Source organism: Olea europaea, unplaced genomic scaffold, assembly GCF_002742605.1.
Source record: "Olea europaea var. sylvestris unplaced genomic scaffold, O_europaea_v1 scaffold528, whole genome shotgun sequence".
Classification (NCBI taxonomy): domain Eukaryota; kingdom Viridiplantae; phylum Streptophyta; class Magnoliopsida; order Lamiales; family Oleaceae; genus Olea; species Olea europaea.
In genome coordinates, this window is record NW_019263600.1 from 180217 (window position 1) to 196364 (window position 16148).

General features: G+C 35.6%; 2 protein-coding genes across 3 annotated transcripts; one reads left to right on the forward strand and one right to left on the reverse strand.

The window, feature by feature from the left end:
* Nucleotides 1-2628: 2628 nt before the first annotated feature.
* Nucleotides 2629-9697, forward strand: LOC111388750 (E3 ubiquitin-protein ligase RHF2A-like). Of its 2 annotated transcripts, none has more exons than XM_023013540.1 (9): nt 2629-2830; nt 3732-3882; nt 3966-4012; nt 6180-6242; nt 6342-6450; nt 6575-6954; nt 7063-7170; nt 7499-7864; nt 9387-9697. In XM_023013540.1, exons 2-8 carry the CDS (start codon nt 3751-3753, stop codon nt 7815-7817), a joined length of 1158 nt encoding a protein of 385 aa, XP_022869308.1. In that variant the 5' UTR covers nt 2629-2830; nt 3732-3750; the 3' UTR covers nt 7818-7864; nt 9387-9697. The 2 variants fall into 2 exon arrangements, with proteins under 2 accessions (XP_022869308.1, XP_022869309.1); XM_023013541.1 differs by having other exon boundaries at nt 2629-2729.
* A 1217-nt stretch (nt 9698-10914) lies between these two features.
* Nucleotides 10915-14731, reverse strand: LOC111388769 (protein STRICTOSIDINE SYNTHASE-LIKE 3-like). Its single transcript, XM_023013568.1, has 4 exons — nt 14282-14731; nt 12174-12449; nt 11721-11888; nt 10915-11628 (listed from the first exon to the last, which is right to left on the reverse strand). Exons 1-4 carry the CDS (start codon nt 14608-14610, stop codon nt 11226-11228), a joined length of 1176 nt encoding a protein of 391 aa, XP_022869336.1. The 5' UTR covers nt 14611-14731; the 3' UTR covers nt 10915-11225.
* Nucleotides 14732-16148: the final 1417 nt, after the last annotated feature.

Sequence of the window (16148 nt, forward strand, 5' to 3'; positions counted from 1 at the left end):
ATAAGTAAGGAGAGGAATTTTAGAGCTAGTGTCTGTCGTTCTCTCATTGCCATTGTAAGCACAAAGTAAAAAATCATATAACCCAATGTTTCACCTTAGTAAAAAAAACTCCCGAAAATTTTTATTTCTGTCAATCAATTACAATGCTTTACATAGCTAGGAAAATTCAGAAAAATTAAAAATAATAAAAAAAGATTTTTTTTTTCAAAAATGGAAAAAATCAAGATAATGACTGAAATTGAAAGTCCTAATTTTAAAGATTATCCTCCAACAAATGGAATTCAAATCCGACTTAAATTTATAGAGATATAACAAAAATAAAATTTACCAAAAAATGAAACAAAGTATAAACGAAGGCCTAAACGAAAGAATTTGCCCAACATTTGACTATAATTTCATAAAAAATTGATAACCCTAATTTTTTTTCAAAAATCGGGAAATTGAGAAAAAAAGGCACGGAGAAGAAGAAATGAGACGTACAAGTTTTAGGGTTAAGGGGTAGAAGAAGTTTCAATAGGATGGGGGAATACAATTTGAGATGTGAGGAGACCAGATGTCTTCGCACAGTACAACGCTGCGGAGGCAGCGGAGCTAACATGTCTTCGCGCAGCGCTCTAGCACTGAGAGCAGTTTATCAGTAATTATTCTGGTGTATACAGTAAAAGTTTGTTGCATTTTACATCATCATAAACATCTACAAATGTCCAAAATTCAGAAAGTAATAAAAAAACAGAACATCAAAAGGAAACGGAATACCAAAGAAACCTACATTTATGGTTTCAACAGGAATATAGGGACCCCATAACATAAACAAGAAAAGGGCTTACTAAAATTCACAAAATTTTCAACATAAACAATGAAAATTCATTAAAAAAAAAAAAAAACTGTTCAATTGTTGATGGGTTCTTGAGATAATAGAAAGTGGAAACGAGGATGGCGAGGGCGTGCACGTGGTTGACACTAGCACTAAATTGATCCTGCAACATTCTAGCCCTTTGGTCACACATGCTCACAAGCACTTCCTTCATCCCCTCCTTGTACTCATCGTCCATGTAATCATAAATTTGTGCACTAAAAATCAACATTAGCATTATCCAAAGTGCCAAGATTCTTAGGTTTTTGTAGATGACTGAATACTTTCTCTTTGTGTCCAGTTGTTCATTTACCCTCATAGTCACCATATGGTGGTTTTACCTTTTCTCAGTCATTCTACAAACTATGTCTTTTTCTTCTTTTCTCAGCAGTCTGTTTTTTCTTCTGCTGCTGCTGCTGCTGCTTCTTCTTCTTCTTCTTCTTCCACTTTGACATCCAATCACTAAAAGAAACCAAAACCCACAAGAAAATATATGTATACAACCATTACTTTTCAGACTTATTTTCGAGCAGTCTATCAGTAATTCTTCTGTATTTTGAAGTATCAATTTGTTAATTGAAAAATTAAGAAAGAAAAATAGAAATAGATAATTTTTACACAAACAAATTCACCATAATCATCAAGACTTGCAATTTATTTAATCCGTACTACAATCTCTGCGCAGCGTGGAGACTACATATCTTCGCGCTGCGCAGAGTTTTTTCTTCCCACTGATGCAATTCGTGTTCAAACTCGATTGAATTAAAATTTTCAAATCTAATTGATTCTATTTGAATAGATAAAAAGATTGAATAGATAAAAAGAAAGTAATCGTGTAACTTATATAAGAGTAACTGATGAACCCTTAGCAATAGTATGTGCAATTTAGCTTTCTTTTACAAATTTGAATTATTTAGATTTTTGGAAAGAAGGGGAAGACGAAGAAGAGTGTAGGAGTGGTACAGTGCAAGAGTAGTAGGAGTGATAGGTTGAGTGGAAGAATGGACAAAGAGGACAAATGGGTACCGCCCCACGCTTTCTTCCATTTCGGCTAATGAAACGAGAAGAAAAACAAGAGAGTAGAGGACGATACATATTTGCGACACGTGTCCAGGGCTTCTTTCACTCTTTTTATATATGTATGAAAAAATTTGATGCCGTTTTTAGAATTACAAATTTTTTTTTGAGTTAAATTGCAATTTCATAACTATAATGTGTTTAAACTAAAATCTTTTTTTTTTTTTTATATCCAGGTATCCACGTTACAGTGACTAAATCTTGGAATCTACACCTTGGTCCCTCAAGCTGCAGACAGATTAAATCGCATGTTGTGTTTCAAATTGACCAGTGCTCAAGAACCCCCCAATTAATCTGCCAAAGTATCAAGCAAGTGTTTAAACTAAAATCTTGAAACTATTTTGCGGTAAATTATGGGTTTAAACTAAAATTTTAAATTATTTCGTCTGCATTCATTAATAATAATATCAAAACGAAATGACTTTGGGTAAAGTGAAATCATTTTGTTTCGAAGGTTGTCTAACGATATAAAATATTTTATTCGAGACGGCAAGGTATTGTATCAGTTTAAGGTGTTCTATCATAGTCTAACGCATGATTGATCTGCTTCGATGCCACGTGTTGGTTCTGTAGCTAGTGGAAGACAAAACAAGAGGGTATACTTTTACTTTCGTTCCTTGCCGTGTGTTGAGTGGGATTCAGGAAAAAAAAAAAAAAAAAAAAAAAAAAAAAAAAAAAAAATTTTTTTAAAAAAAAAAAAAAAGAAAAAAAAAAAAAAAAAAAAAAAAGTAAACAATAATAATTCTTTGTAAACCAACGAAAAGAAAAGTGTACAAGTCTTCTTCTCCTTCATTCTTAGGTTTATTTCTTCATTTGCTACAGATTAATCTTCTTCATCTTTTCCACACTCTGTATATACTGATCGTTGCTTCATTGATCTTATTTTTGATCTACTGTTAGGTTGGCTCACTTTTCTTGATAAAAAAATCTGTCTTGCATTTAAAGTAATTGGCATTTTTGTCTGTGATTATGTGAATCTGATGTATTTCAGTTACTGGGCTTGGCCCTTTTGCTTTCCTAAATGTCATTATTGTTATGAATGCAAAGTTTCCATTTTTTGGGTGTCCGTCCCTGTTTGTGGGATAAAGATTGCTTTTTTGGATTTTTCTAGTTCTCAATTTTGGTATTAACGTGAATGATTATTTTTAAATAAATTTGTTTTTTTAATGTTACAGGCCTTAGTTGTTGAACTGTTCATACCTGAACCTTTTTTGTTTCTCACCACTGAATTGTGAAGTAATCATTTTGTTTCCCTTTTATAATTTAAGATTCATTTTTGTCTTTCGTCTTATTTGACAATTTGTGAATCTGATGTGTTTCAGTTACTGGGTTTGGCCCCTTTTTCTTTCCCTGTATGTCATTATTGTAATGAATGCAAAGTTCCCATTTTTTGGGTGTGCGTCTTCGTATTTAGGATAAAGATTGCTTTTTGGGATTTTCTAGTTCTTAATTTTGGTATTAAGGTATGGTGCTATGGTATAGTTATAGAAAAGAGTGATTTTATTTTTTTTTTATTTTTTAAATAAATATGTTTTTTAATGTTACAGGTCCTAGTTGTTAAACTGTTCATACCTGAACCTTTTTTATTTCTCACCACTGACTTGTGAAGTAATCTTTTTGTTTCCCTTTTATAATTTAAAATTCATTTTTGTCTTACTGAGATTTGAAAATTTGTTCGACTTCTTATTTTACTTTCAGGCATATGGTGCATAATTGGTCTTAATTTTGTTAAAACTAGTGATTTCAGCTTTTCTTCGATTTACTTACTAATTCTTTAAGGAATTTCGTGTTCTGTTCATAGATTTTGAGATTTGTAAGAGATGGAGGTGGGGAAGGTATCTGAGGACCATTTGACATCGGCTGCAGCTTTTGTGGAAGGGGGAATTCAAGAAGCACGTGATGATGCTTGCAGCATTTGCCTTGAAGCTTTTTGTGAAACTGATCCCTCAACAGTATGTACTTTGAATCATTATTCTAATAATTGTGAATTGAGATTGACCTCTTGTCTATATTATTTGTGTTGTTTCATTTGCAGATGACAAGTTGCAAGCACGAGTTTCATCTTCAATGCATCCTTGAATGGTAAGAACGATTTATTTTGCTGGTTTACTGATGTGTTCATATCCTTCTAGACGAGACTTGTTTATCTATTTGCACCAAATTATTACATAAGATAAAATTGATTCTTTGAGGAAAGTTACATGGTTTAGTAGAAGGCGTGTGACTGAATGTATATTATCTTAGGTGTGTTTTGTTGCCTACACTAATGAAATGAAATGGATAAATAGATTCAATGATCCTAGGTGCTAACTACCGCATTAGCGTTATATACCGTAAATCCTAAATTCATAATTAGTTCGCTCATGGAAAGCATGTTCTTTAGACTACCATTGCCATATTGTACATCTGTTATATATATGCTGGTTCATAATATAATAAGATGGAGAAGTTTTTTGACTGACTTGCACGAGGCCATGATGTTTTGGCCAGCCCATGGACTGAAGGACTTCTCTAGCATATTGGTTAAAACGTGTCATGTTTCCAGGCTTAATTAGCAAGGTGAGCTTTGTGCAGTAGTATGAAATAATAGAGGAGAGTTCATCACTCTATAGTGAATTACTACCATTTTTGAACGGTGCAATCTCATCCTGTAACTTTACTTTTATTCATATTTCTAGCATCATCTTAGGACTACTTAAAATAAAACCTTTAGACTTCGATGTATTATGAAATTCTAAATTATGATTTATCTGACTCCCGAGTCTCATGCACTAAAATCATGTCATCGATGAATCATCAACCAAGAAACCTCATCTTGGAGTGCACATACATTTCTAAAGCAAAAAAATAAGGGAACCTTGATGACAGCATACAGCGATGAGAAATTCTCTACCTTAAGCTCATGACTATTCCAGCATAAATATGCTTGATATATCAGAAAATTTCCTTTGCCCTCTAGCACTCACCATTGCACTCCTTTGTCACCCAATCATAGGCATTTTCTAAATCAAGATAAACTGCAAGCAGATATTGTGTCTTTATCTGTACTTCAACATCAATCGCCAAAGAGGTATTTATATTCCATAGCGAATCTCTCTGGACATAAAGCCAAGTTGATTCTTTGAGACCTTTGCATGTTCACTTGGGGAGGAACACAATTATTCTTTTTTTGATTTGTAAGTGTTGACTACACCATGATGCGTGGGGTTGTCCTAATTGTTGTTGATGATAAGCGGCTTCAATTGAAGTGTTACAGTGTTTCCCCATAAGTGATTAGACATATACTGATTCAAAACAAGCATTAGTTGTGTGTGTGGAAGTCCATAAATACCTTGAATTAAGGGATCTACATATAACTTTATCTGGAATGCTTTTCAGGCGGATAGATGGTCAAGTTTGCCATGAGTTTGGCTTGGGAAGAGTATGATGTTGGGCGTGCTGCACTCGAACTTTAGAGTCTAGACCCACCGCATGAAAGCTTTGGAAAAGCTATTCCTGCTACTACCGTGTATATTTGAACATAAAAATTTGAAAATGTCTTCTCTCTTTATATATACGTTACTAGGTTTCCAGTACTACGTTATAATAGAAAAAAGGTATACCAAGAAACACAGTTCTGAATTTACTGGAGAAATGACCTTTGTTCTACTCTAGCTATGCAAGGAAGGGAGACAAGTCTCTCTTGAAGAGAGTTTTCTGCTGATCTGCTGTCAAATTTGGCTTTGTTACTGACGTGGACCATCAGTCCTCTTTGATCTTTTTTCCTCAGTTTTTTAGAAGGTTAAAAAATTTAGTTGAGTTGAGAGTTCTGCAGAAAGGGGTGTCTGATTCTGTAAAGACCAGGACTATAGAACCTTTAGGGCTTTCTTCTTGGTCAATTGAAAACTTCAGAATGGAAAAATGACAAAGCTGGTGATTTCTTCAATTTAAAGGTGGGGTACCTTATGCTTGCTAATTTTCTTGCTCCAAGTTTTGAGTCGTTCTTTTACCCCTTTCTTTTGGGCTTCCGAATTTTCCTAGGGGAGGGAGGGAGGGAGAGAGAGAGAGAGATTTGAGCTGTGAGGCCATTTAATTGTTACTTTGGACTTTTTAACCTTTTAATTTACAGTCTTCACTTGTGCATTTTGTTTTAACGGAGACCAAAATATTTTAATGTTTAATATCTATGTTAGTTCTATCCATCGTACCATGTTACTATAAGATGGTGTTGGCATGTAAATGTTTTTATTATTTTGCGATAAATCTATAGGTGCCAGAGAAGCTGTCAGTGCCCAATGTGTTGGCAGTCTATCAGCCTGAAGGATTCCAGCAGGTAAACTAAGTTGACCTTTCCCTGCTTGTCTTGTTTCTGAAATGTTTCTTCTTGGTTTTCTCATTTGAAGAGGGGCTTCATTATCCGTTTATTTGGCAGCCAGGAATTGCTTGATGCCGTGGAGCACGAGAGAAATGTGCGGATGAATCCACCTAGAAACACAGCTATATTTCATCATCCAGCCCTGAGAGACTTCGAATTGCAGCGTGTTTGTGATCCCTTCCTAATGTTTATGAACATTTCTTTCAACTTCATTTTCAATTTAGCAACCTGATGTTGAATTTATTATGGCTAGATCTGGTAATATAAATTTGTTTGAACTTTTTTTGCAGTTACCCGTTAGTGCAGGTGACTCTGAACTTGAAGAGCGCATCATTCAGCACTTAGCTGCAGCTGCTGCGATGGGCAGGGCTCGTCAGCTTGCCAGGAGGGAAGGTGAGAGGAGTAGGTCTTCTACACGAACCCATCCCCGATTTTTAGTGTTCTCAAGTAATCCGAATCCAACTTCTGCTACTTCGCCTGCTCAAAGAGGTGGTCCTGGACCATTTCCTACAGCCATGATAGCTAGCTCGAATTCACCGTTTATTACCCTTGGAGAAGATTCTGCACAGCTTATTACTTCACAATTTTCCTCCCAAGCTGACCACATCACCACCACAGCATCGGGATCAGGTGCTGTTACTAATCAACTTGGAACTTCCTCAAGCAATCGGTACCTATATCTTTTGATCTTTGTTTCAAGTTGTTCAACTCCCTCAAGGAGTTAGCTATGAGTTCAGTTTGCTGTTCATTGCAGCTTATATGTTATGTTGTCTTGTAGGAGGTCTCCTGCTCAGACTTCCCCCAATAGTCAAGATATAGCTGGACCATCAGATTTCCAGTCATTCTCAGAGTCTCTGAAATCTCGACTGAATGCATTATCTGTGAGGTGCGTAAAACTGGACTGGGTTGCATGTTATTTACTCCCCTAGTCCTATTGCTAATGTCACATTAAGTTTTCTTGATGTGCCAAATTTAGCATCCAGTTTGAGATTTGATGTGTGCCATTCATTCCCCTTCAACTTGACTAGAATCGCTAAAAGAATAAGACCAGGAGGTACAGAAAGTTGGTGGAGGGACAATACAGATATTAGATCTTTATACTCAACCGAACACTTGAAAATACTTCGACTCCCGAAAAGATATTTTGGTCGAAGGCAGAGGATTAAATTTTATCTTTGACGAATCTATGTGCCATGTGCCTTTTTCCCCCACAGGTACAGAGAGTCCATAACAAAGAGCACAAGAGGCTGGAAGGAGAGGTTGTTTGCTCGCAACAGTTCAACCCCAACGCCTGACCCCGGAACTGAAGTTCATAGAGAGGTTAACCCGGGTACTGCAACTGTACCACGCATGATGGATTATCTTGAGATTGCAGAAGACAGTAGAACCGATGTGGCTGCAGTATCAAATAATTTAGACGATAACTTGACCCCAGATACAACTGAACTCGAGATTGTAGAGATGGGTGGAAACTCTCCTTTGACTGAGGTCGAAACACAGCCTCCTTGTGCTGCTGGTTCAGCATCAAACTAAGTGTTGATTCAGGAATTGTATCAAACTCGTATTGTTTCCTTTCGATGGTAAGTTCTATTCTGGTAGTGTCATGACACTCTTTGATATGTTAATGTGTACTACTGTAATTATTAGTTACCATGACATTTGAAATGAATAATGCTATTTGTCATCATTGCTGACCTTCATCACCCTAGTGGCAAGACAGTGACATTAAATGATAGGTTCAATTGAATGCAGGGACACGAGACCCTTGGTATTGGACCTATCATTCAATTCCAACTAAACATGATGATGGCCATCAATGTTGATAAATAGCATTATTCATTTGAAATACGCAGATGAACTTAGGATTGGTGGTTACTTTATATGATTGGTATTGGACCTATCATTCCATTCCAACTAAACATGATAATGGCCATCAATGTTGATAAATAGTATCGTTCATTTGAAATACGCAGATGAACTAAGGATTGGTGGTTAATTTATATGATTGGAAGCTTCCTTCGTTGCCACTAAATTGAGTTTCTCATATATGATTGCACTAGCAATCTGATGAGTTGGCTTCCGTTGGCATTAAAGAACTATCCCCACCCAAATCTCCTGGCTTTTGAAAATGCTGACTAGGATTTCAAAGGTTATTTTGTGCATGAACTTCTGTTAACATGTGGCTTGAACATGGAGCAGCGTGACTTGAGTCAATTTTTTTAGAGGTCGCATACAAGTTTTTTTTTTTTTTTTTTTCTTGTTAGCAATCTGATGAGTTGGCTTCCGTTGGCATTAAAGAACTATCCCCACCCAAATCTCCTGGCTTTTGAAAATGCTGACTAGGATTTCAAAGGTTATTTTGTGCATGAACTTCTGTTAACATGTGGCTTGAACATGGAGCAGCGTGACTTGAGTCAATTTTTTTAGAGGTCGCATACAAGTTTTTTTTTTTTTTTTTCCTGATGCTCGGACTCTTCAAAATAGTTGGAGTACCCGTGTCGGACACGACACGACGCGACATGGGTATGGGTATGAGATATGTGTCGGATCCTTCAAATTTTAATCGGATACTTCATTGTTTTTGCTTTTCTTCTTTCTTTTTTCTTTTCTTTCCTTTTCTTCTTTCCCGTTTCTAATTAGTTCTTTACTAAGTTCAAATTATAATCAAGTCCCTTGTTTGCTATTTTGTATAACATTTAATAATGTTTATAATTGAAAACTAAACTCCAAAATTCTATTTTATTCGTCTCAACTCCGTATTCAATATCCATTTCCTTCTTTGTGAATTATTGATTTTGATTTATTCAAAATGACTTCTTGAAGTAGTAAAAAAGTTGAACCTTGAAAGACGTATCCACGTACCCGTGTCTGAAAATTGGACTCTTTTTAACCATGTCTCCGTATCTTATATTTTAGAAAATAAAAGATCTGACACCTAGATATGTACCCATACCGGATACCCGTACCCGAGTCCGAGCATCAAATGAAACTACTTACAGAAGATTTTGGTTTTTCTTGTTTGAGTTATTTATACGATGTTTAGTAATGTTATGCGATTCTGGTGTAATTACATTTATATTCTGATTGTCTCTCTCTTATCAGGTGAATGCAAACAGAATGCAAACAGGTACTGTGATGATGATGTTCGTTATCAGTCATCGAGTTACGGTAAATCAAATACATGGGTAAGAGCATTCAAAGTCTGGTGCAATAAGGGTTCAGAGCTCTTCGTATGGAACGAATATGGATAGGATGCTGTAGTTGTACATTGTTTTTCAATTTCAAAATTATTATACGCATGTTATCGTAGTTGAACTGGGGAACGTGATGCGCTGACAAGTATTCATTATTCAATTTGGACTAATCTGTCATGAAGTTTATTTAAAGTTGCCTGATATTTCAAATTCTTGCCACCTTTTCCTCTCGTGATCTGCTGTTCTTTTTCCCATGTGTTGGTTCCTGGTCGAATACCTGGACACTAAGTTGTCGTCGTCTGTTTGTGCATCACCAGTGGCACATAATCTGCAAATCTTGTCCAAATAATTTGTTAGGAGATGGTAGGCCAATTTGGCCAGCTGCTTGGCATGATATGATGAGCCTCTCAGAGAAGTTATCCCCACCAACTTGCTTTATGCTAATTCTATCTCAAGCGTGAACATAATTTTGGCTGAAATACCAGATTCATTGTCTATAAGAAGGCCTGAATGGTGCTCTCTATTCAATTTTGTCGAGCCAATTTAGATAAACTTCCAATCACTATCACAGCTAACTGGTACTTAAGATGCATAAGGTAAGAGAAATGCGACAAGCTTTAACGACGTCTCTAGTTTATGATCCATTCTCGCTCGTTCTGAAAATTACAATCGAAGGTAAATCTCAAATATATCCTCCCTATTGGCACCGAAGCAATGTCCTCCACCTTAACCAAAACAAATCCAAAAAGAGAAAAAGACGAGGCTACTTCTAAAAGGAATGTTAGCTCTAACAATTCCGTTGCCGTCCACCAATATGATTGTAAACGTTCCAATAAAAGAAGCTTACAATGTACAAAAAGTTCATGTCCTTCTTTATCTCTAAAGATAGGGTGTTCTAACTGTCTGACTACCATTCCATTTCCACTATTCATTGAACCTGTCCTAAATAATCTTCTTTTTGTTAGATTATTGTTGATAATCATAAAAATGTTATTTTTTTGAGGAATTTTAGACTAGGCTTATGATAAACTTTAATTAAGGATTATGTATGATTATTTCTGAGAGTTCGTGCACTTTTCATTTCTTCAGATTATTCCCATAATTGAAGTCGAAGTGCAGGGTTGAGCCTTCCAAACGAGAAAGAAATGTTCTCACAATTACAACAATAAGAAAAACGTCCCTTAAATAGGAAGCTAGGTTTTACGAACTGATGACAATCGGTAAATATAAATTTCTACAGATCAAAACTCATACACAAGTACTCCGAGCATACCCGAACTAAACAAGAACAAAAGATGTATTAACAAAAAAGCCTCTTTCTATTACTCATCCTCGATGGCACAAGAGCAATTTTAGTATTGCCAAATAAATAGTTCTGACATTTTCATATAAAATATGAAATGCATGGTTGCCATTAGAATAATGAACTGCACAAAAGCCATATGATTTCTAGATATATATCAAGACATACTGCAACATTTGTAAATAAAGTGTTAAAACCACTATTTTAATCAAGTAAATGACTAGGAAGATGAGGCACTACATAATTACAAGGAATTTTTAATATTACAAATGAGGAGGCCACAATAAGAAAAGTAATACTATTTAACACCACTGGTGTCAAAACACAAGTCTAGGGCACTGATGTGACATTAAATGAGAAGACTAATTAAATGAATCACTTAATTTCAATGAGACTCTCACTTAACGTAGCCTAGTATGGTGCTAGATAGTATTATTCTAATACTTAGTTTAATTTGTAAACTGCAACAAATGGCATCAAGACACTTCCCATCCAAAGCTTTCCATCCTTCTCCTCAACTTCGCTCACAACTTTAACTACTTTTCCTTGCCTGTCTTCCAAAATCTTTAATAGTTCACCTTCCGGACTGTACTTCACGACCACTGCATGAGGGCGGCCTCCAAGTTGCATCAGATAATGGAGCTTCGCAGGAATTGGAAGCTTCAGTAAGAAGAACCGGAGTTTTGGGTATAGAGCTGATAAATGAGCATATATGGTTCTACGACAGTGAACTGCTACCCAAAAGTCACCATCTTCATTTGTTCGGACATTATCAGGAAAGCCAGGCAGCACAGCCATTACATCAGAGGTCCCTGCTTTTTCACCTTTCAACCAGTATTTGCGCAACCTACATAATTAGCGCAAAAAGTTCAACATATACGGGATTTTTGTATAGCATGCGTAAGATCATTCTCATTTAAAATGAACAAATGGACATACCTTCCAACCGAACCCTCACAGAAAACTAAGAACGAACCATCCTTACTTAGGGACAGACCATTTGGAAATTGGAGATTCCGAAAAAGAACAGTGGTTTCTTTTGTATCTGGATTGTATTTAAGCACCCTCCCACTATTTTCTCCAGAAAAAACTAACTGCAGAAAGTTCCTGAAACAAGTACCACATGAGAACTATAGAAACTCGTCCAGAAGGGAAGGTAATAGAAAAGACCACAATATGGTGCAAATAATTGGTTTCTGGTCGTAGATATTATAATAGAATAAGCTATTACCCGTATCTTCCATCTCATTAAACTTCCAACCAAGAAAGTAATTAAGGCTATGAAATTTCTATTCTCTATCTTCTGATTGATTCATCAGATCCAGATGCAAAGAGTTGAAGATCAACATCAATTTTTGAGTATTGAACATGGTAAATATAATTGAGACCTACCTTCTTTGGTATATAGTGCTGCTATCTGTGAAATAAATGTTCCCTTCATCATCAATGTCTAAGTCATTTGTAAATCCCAGTCGAACTCCTTCAGCTTCAGTTGCCAGCGATGTTGCTAAGCCACCTTCAGGCCCGACTTTCATTAACCCAAAATATGCATCTGCAATGTATAGATCACCTGTTCTTTTGTCAAATCTTAGCCCCAAAGGCCTGCCACAGATGTGCTCGTTCCTCAAGTAGTCCATAATCGATGGTTTTGGATCACATAGGCCAGACCTGACATTCAAACCACAATGATTTTTAGTTACTAAAGTCGTGTTGTTTGTATAGAAATTTTTTATAATTACAATGTATTTTTCGACATTATATGAATAGAATAAACTTTGTAACTCCCTAGATTTACTTGAAATTTGGGACATTATAGTTATAGTATCAAAGTCGAGGTCTACTTTTCTGGAACTTGTTATAATTATTTCCATTCTTTCCTTGATTATGTATTAATTACTAACATATTTTAATGATTAATAAAAGGTTAATTAATTTTTTTAAGGTTATGATATTCAATGTTTGAAAAAATGTGCACTTCTTGTAAGAACCCCGGCATGTGTGCAATCCATTAACTCATATGCACTATCCGCTTTAGGAGAGCATGTACCCATATTACCCCTCAGAAATTCTATCGCGTATCCCAGGATTCAAACCCTTGACATCTATTTTATAAGAGACTTAAGTTAAATCTTGATACCAATTAAACAAGTAACAACCCAGGCTAATTATTGCCAAAATCTCAATAAAACCTATTTTTCATTAGAAATTTAATCTTATTAGTGCTAAAATGTCAAGCAAGACCTTCAATGTGTAATCCTGATACTAAAATCTTTTCAGGTGAAGCGTAAGGATGCACAATTAAATTCTCCTTGTAAGATAGTTCACATCATATTTCATGAGTTATCTCATATATATAGAAAATTGATGCTAAAAATTGGATAATTAGGATACTTGTCCTTAGTTCAATCACACCTTAACACTTCATTCTCAGAGTGAGGTGACATTTGGTGAGCTTGGCGTGACAAGGCACAATGAGACACTCATCCAAACGCTGGTCATTGTTGATTTTGAAACACTAAAAAAGCTAGCAACTTGAGAAAATCTAACATGGGAAAGTTGTGGGATATGATGTTACCGCACATTTAACTAGGACTAATGTCTAGCATAGCACACTGACAAGAAAAAGCCATCAAGTTTGAGTCCAGAAAGGAGAGCACTAGCTTGAACAAGCTCATGAAGGCAAGACACTGCACCTCTACAGTACCGAACTCATTATACAAGACATTTACTCCTACTGAAGACAGGTTATGACCAGGAGATTGGAGCTTCGAGTCAGTAGTGGGGTGAAGCAGCTGAGGTCAAACCTTTGAGCTCATACAAGAGGACACAAGTCTAACCTAACATACAAGCGATCAACTTAGTAGTTATGCACAGCAAGGACAACTTAAATTAAAAATCAAAAATTGACCCCAGCATTAAATAAGTTTTGCCCGACATGCAACCAGAAGGTAGTTTTTTATAAGGTTTCATTCAAGATAGATCCTTATAAATTCCAAATGCAGGAACTATAATCTGAGGACAAGAATATAAATATAAATCGTGAGTCAAGTAAACTACAAACACTTTAAGCCTATTGAAACACTGTCATTTTGCTGAAAAAATGCCACAAACCGATTTATGCCTTAGAGTGCAATAGGCCACAAGACCCAGCTCTATTGGCTAAGTAGTCTGACACTTGTCTATTTCGAGTAAGTATGATGGAAAGAGGTTCTATTCCCCTTGTTGACAGGATGTGGAATCAACAAACAGAATTTGTTCCATATATAGAATTAAAAATCTTATGAAAGTATGAAACAGTCCAAGTCACTTGAAACCCCCAAAAATAAAACGGAGTTCCTCTTCATTAACAGCGTGGTGGAAAAACAAAAATAGGAACATAAAAGACAAACCTTTAATAAGCATTACCTCAAACACTTTTACACTGAAATTCATAATCTAACAATCATTAGGCAAAAAATTTAAAAACAAAATTTATACAAAACCCATTATCCAGGACTCACCGATTAGCCGAAGTAAAAGCAAAATCAGTCCACTTATAGCCATCCCAAAAGATAACTCTCCCATCAGCCACACCAGTGTACGGACCGCGACCCATGGGATCGAATGCCATGCTCTCCGGTCCTTGCACTTCATTCAAGAACTTGATTTTAGATTTCTGGAGCAAATTTTCAGTGTCTTTTTCAACAGGGATTCCAGACCAAGGCGTTATTTCCACCTTAAAAGTTTCAAAGTTCGGGAATCCAGAAGTTGGACTGTGCTGGAATGGGTCCACAGCACAATATATGGCCAACAAAAGGCAAATTCCGGCAAATATTCCGACAGGCGTCATTGTCCGGAAGTATTTAAGATTGTCGAGTGTTTTCCTGTTGGGTAGTTGCACTGTGTTTTGCTTTGTCTTCGCAATCTCAGTCGGCTTACGAATTGAATTTTGGATGCGACTGGTTAAGGGATTCGTAATATTTTTGATATGTTTTATCTCTTGAAATTTATTTTCTATTTAGGCCATGTTTGATTGATTCGAATTCGAATTTCACTTTCTTTCAATTTTGTATGTTTGGTATATTTTTTCTTTGGAATTTGGTTTTCTTGGAAGTTGAAATTTTCCTTGAAAACCAAGGGTTTTTTAGGGTATTGTTACTTTTTTTTTCTTGCAATGAAACAAATTCTATCTCTAATTGTAAAAAAATATTTTTCTTTAATTGACAATTTTCATGTAAAACAAAGCTAAACAAATACCTAAAGATAATGATTTTCTTTGCTTTTTTTTTTGGTAATGGAAACAAATTTTATCCCCAATACCAGTAAATTATATCCCTTTAATTGATAATTTTCATGTAAAACAAAGCTAAACAAATACCTAAAGATAATGATTTTCTTTGCTTTTTTTTTTGGTAATGGAAACAAATTTTATCCCCAATACCAGTAAATTATATCCCTTTAATTGATAATTTTCATGTAAAACAAAGAAAATATTTTTATTTCAACATTTTTCATGTTAAAAATTATATCAATCAAACAAAATAATTGACAATTCCCAGTAAAATAATTTTTAGGCAATTCAATTCCCTGAAATTCGTTTTATTTCCATTCAAATTTCATCTTTACAATCAAACGAACCCTTAGTTCTCTTGTAATAGAACTTTTATATTTTATTAGAATTATAGCTTCTTTACATGAGTTTTAATTAGATTGGAGTTTTATTAATTTCATAGTTTCCTTATTTCAATCTCCTAGTACTATTAGGAATAGTGATAATTTGCCTAAAAATATAGGACGCAGTGTACAATTTTTATTCATTCATTATCAAATCAATACAAGCAAGTTATTCCTAGATTTTCTTATTTCAATTCTTGGTACAAGAATTTCATTATCGCTTCCGCACCAAAATTGGTATAAGAGCAAGGAATTCACCTTAATCTGATGGCCGACGAAGGTACTGGTGGCAATCGGATCACCAAAGATGAACTGAGGCTCGACAAACTCGAACAAAAAATCTAGGGGATCGACGAAACTCTTTGTAATCTCACGCAGTGACTGCGTTAACTGTGAAGTACATACTCGTTCCAGAAACAGGGAAAAGGAGAATAATTAAGTTAAGTGAATACATGGCAAAACAACCAATCCGACAGAAAGAACATAACTCAAATTTCGGCTAGGACATTAATCGGGAAGTACGAAGTCCAAGGGTTGCAGCCAGTACGAGAACGCAACCTCTACCCCAACCCCACTTCAACCTCAGCCAGGAAAGACGACACCAACCCTTTGCAAATAACCGACTTCGGCAACAAAACCCTAACCCTCATGGTCGGTGCGACAACAACTCGAATCGTGATTTTCGAAAGCCCATCCCACTGCAGGTGTATGAAA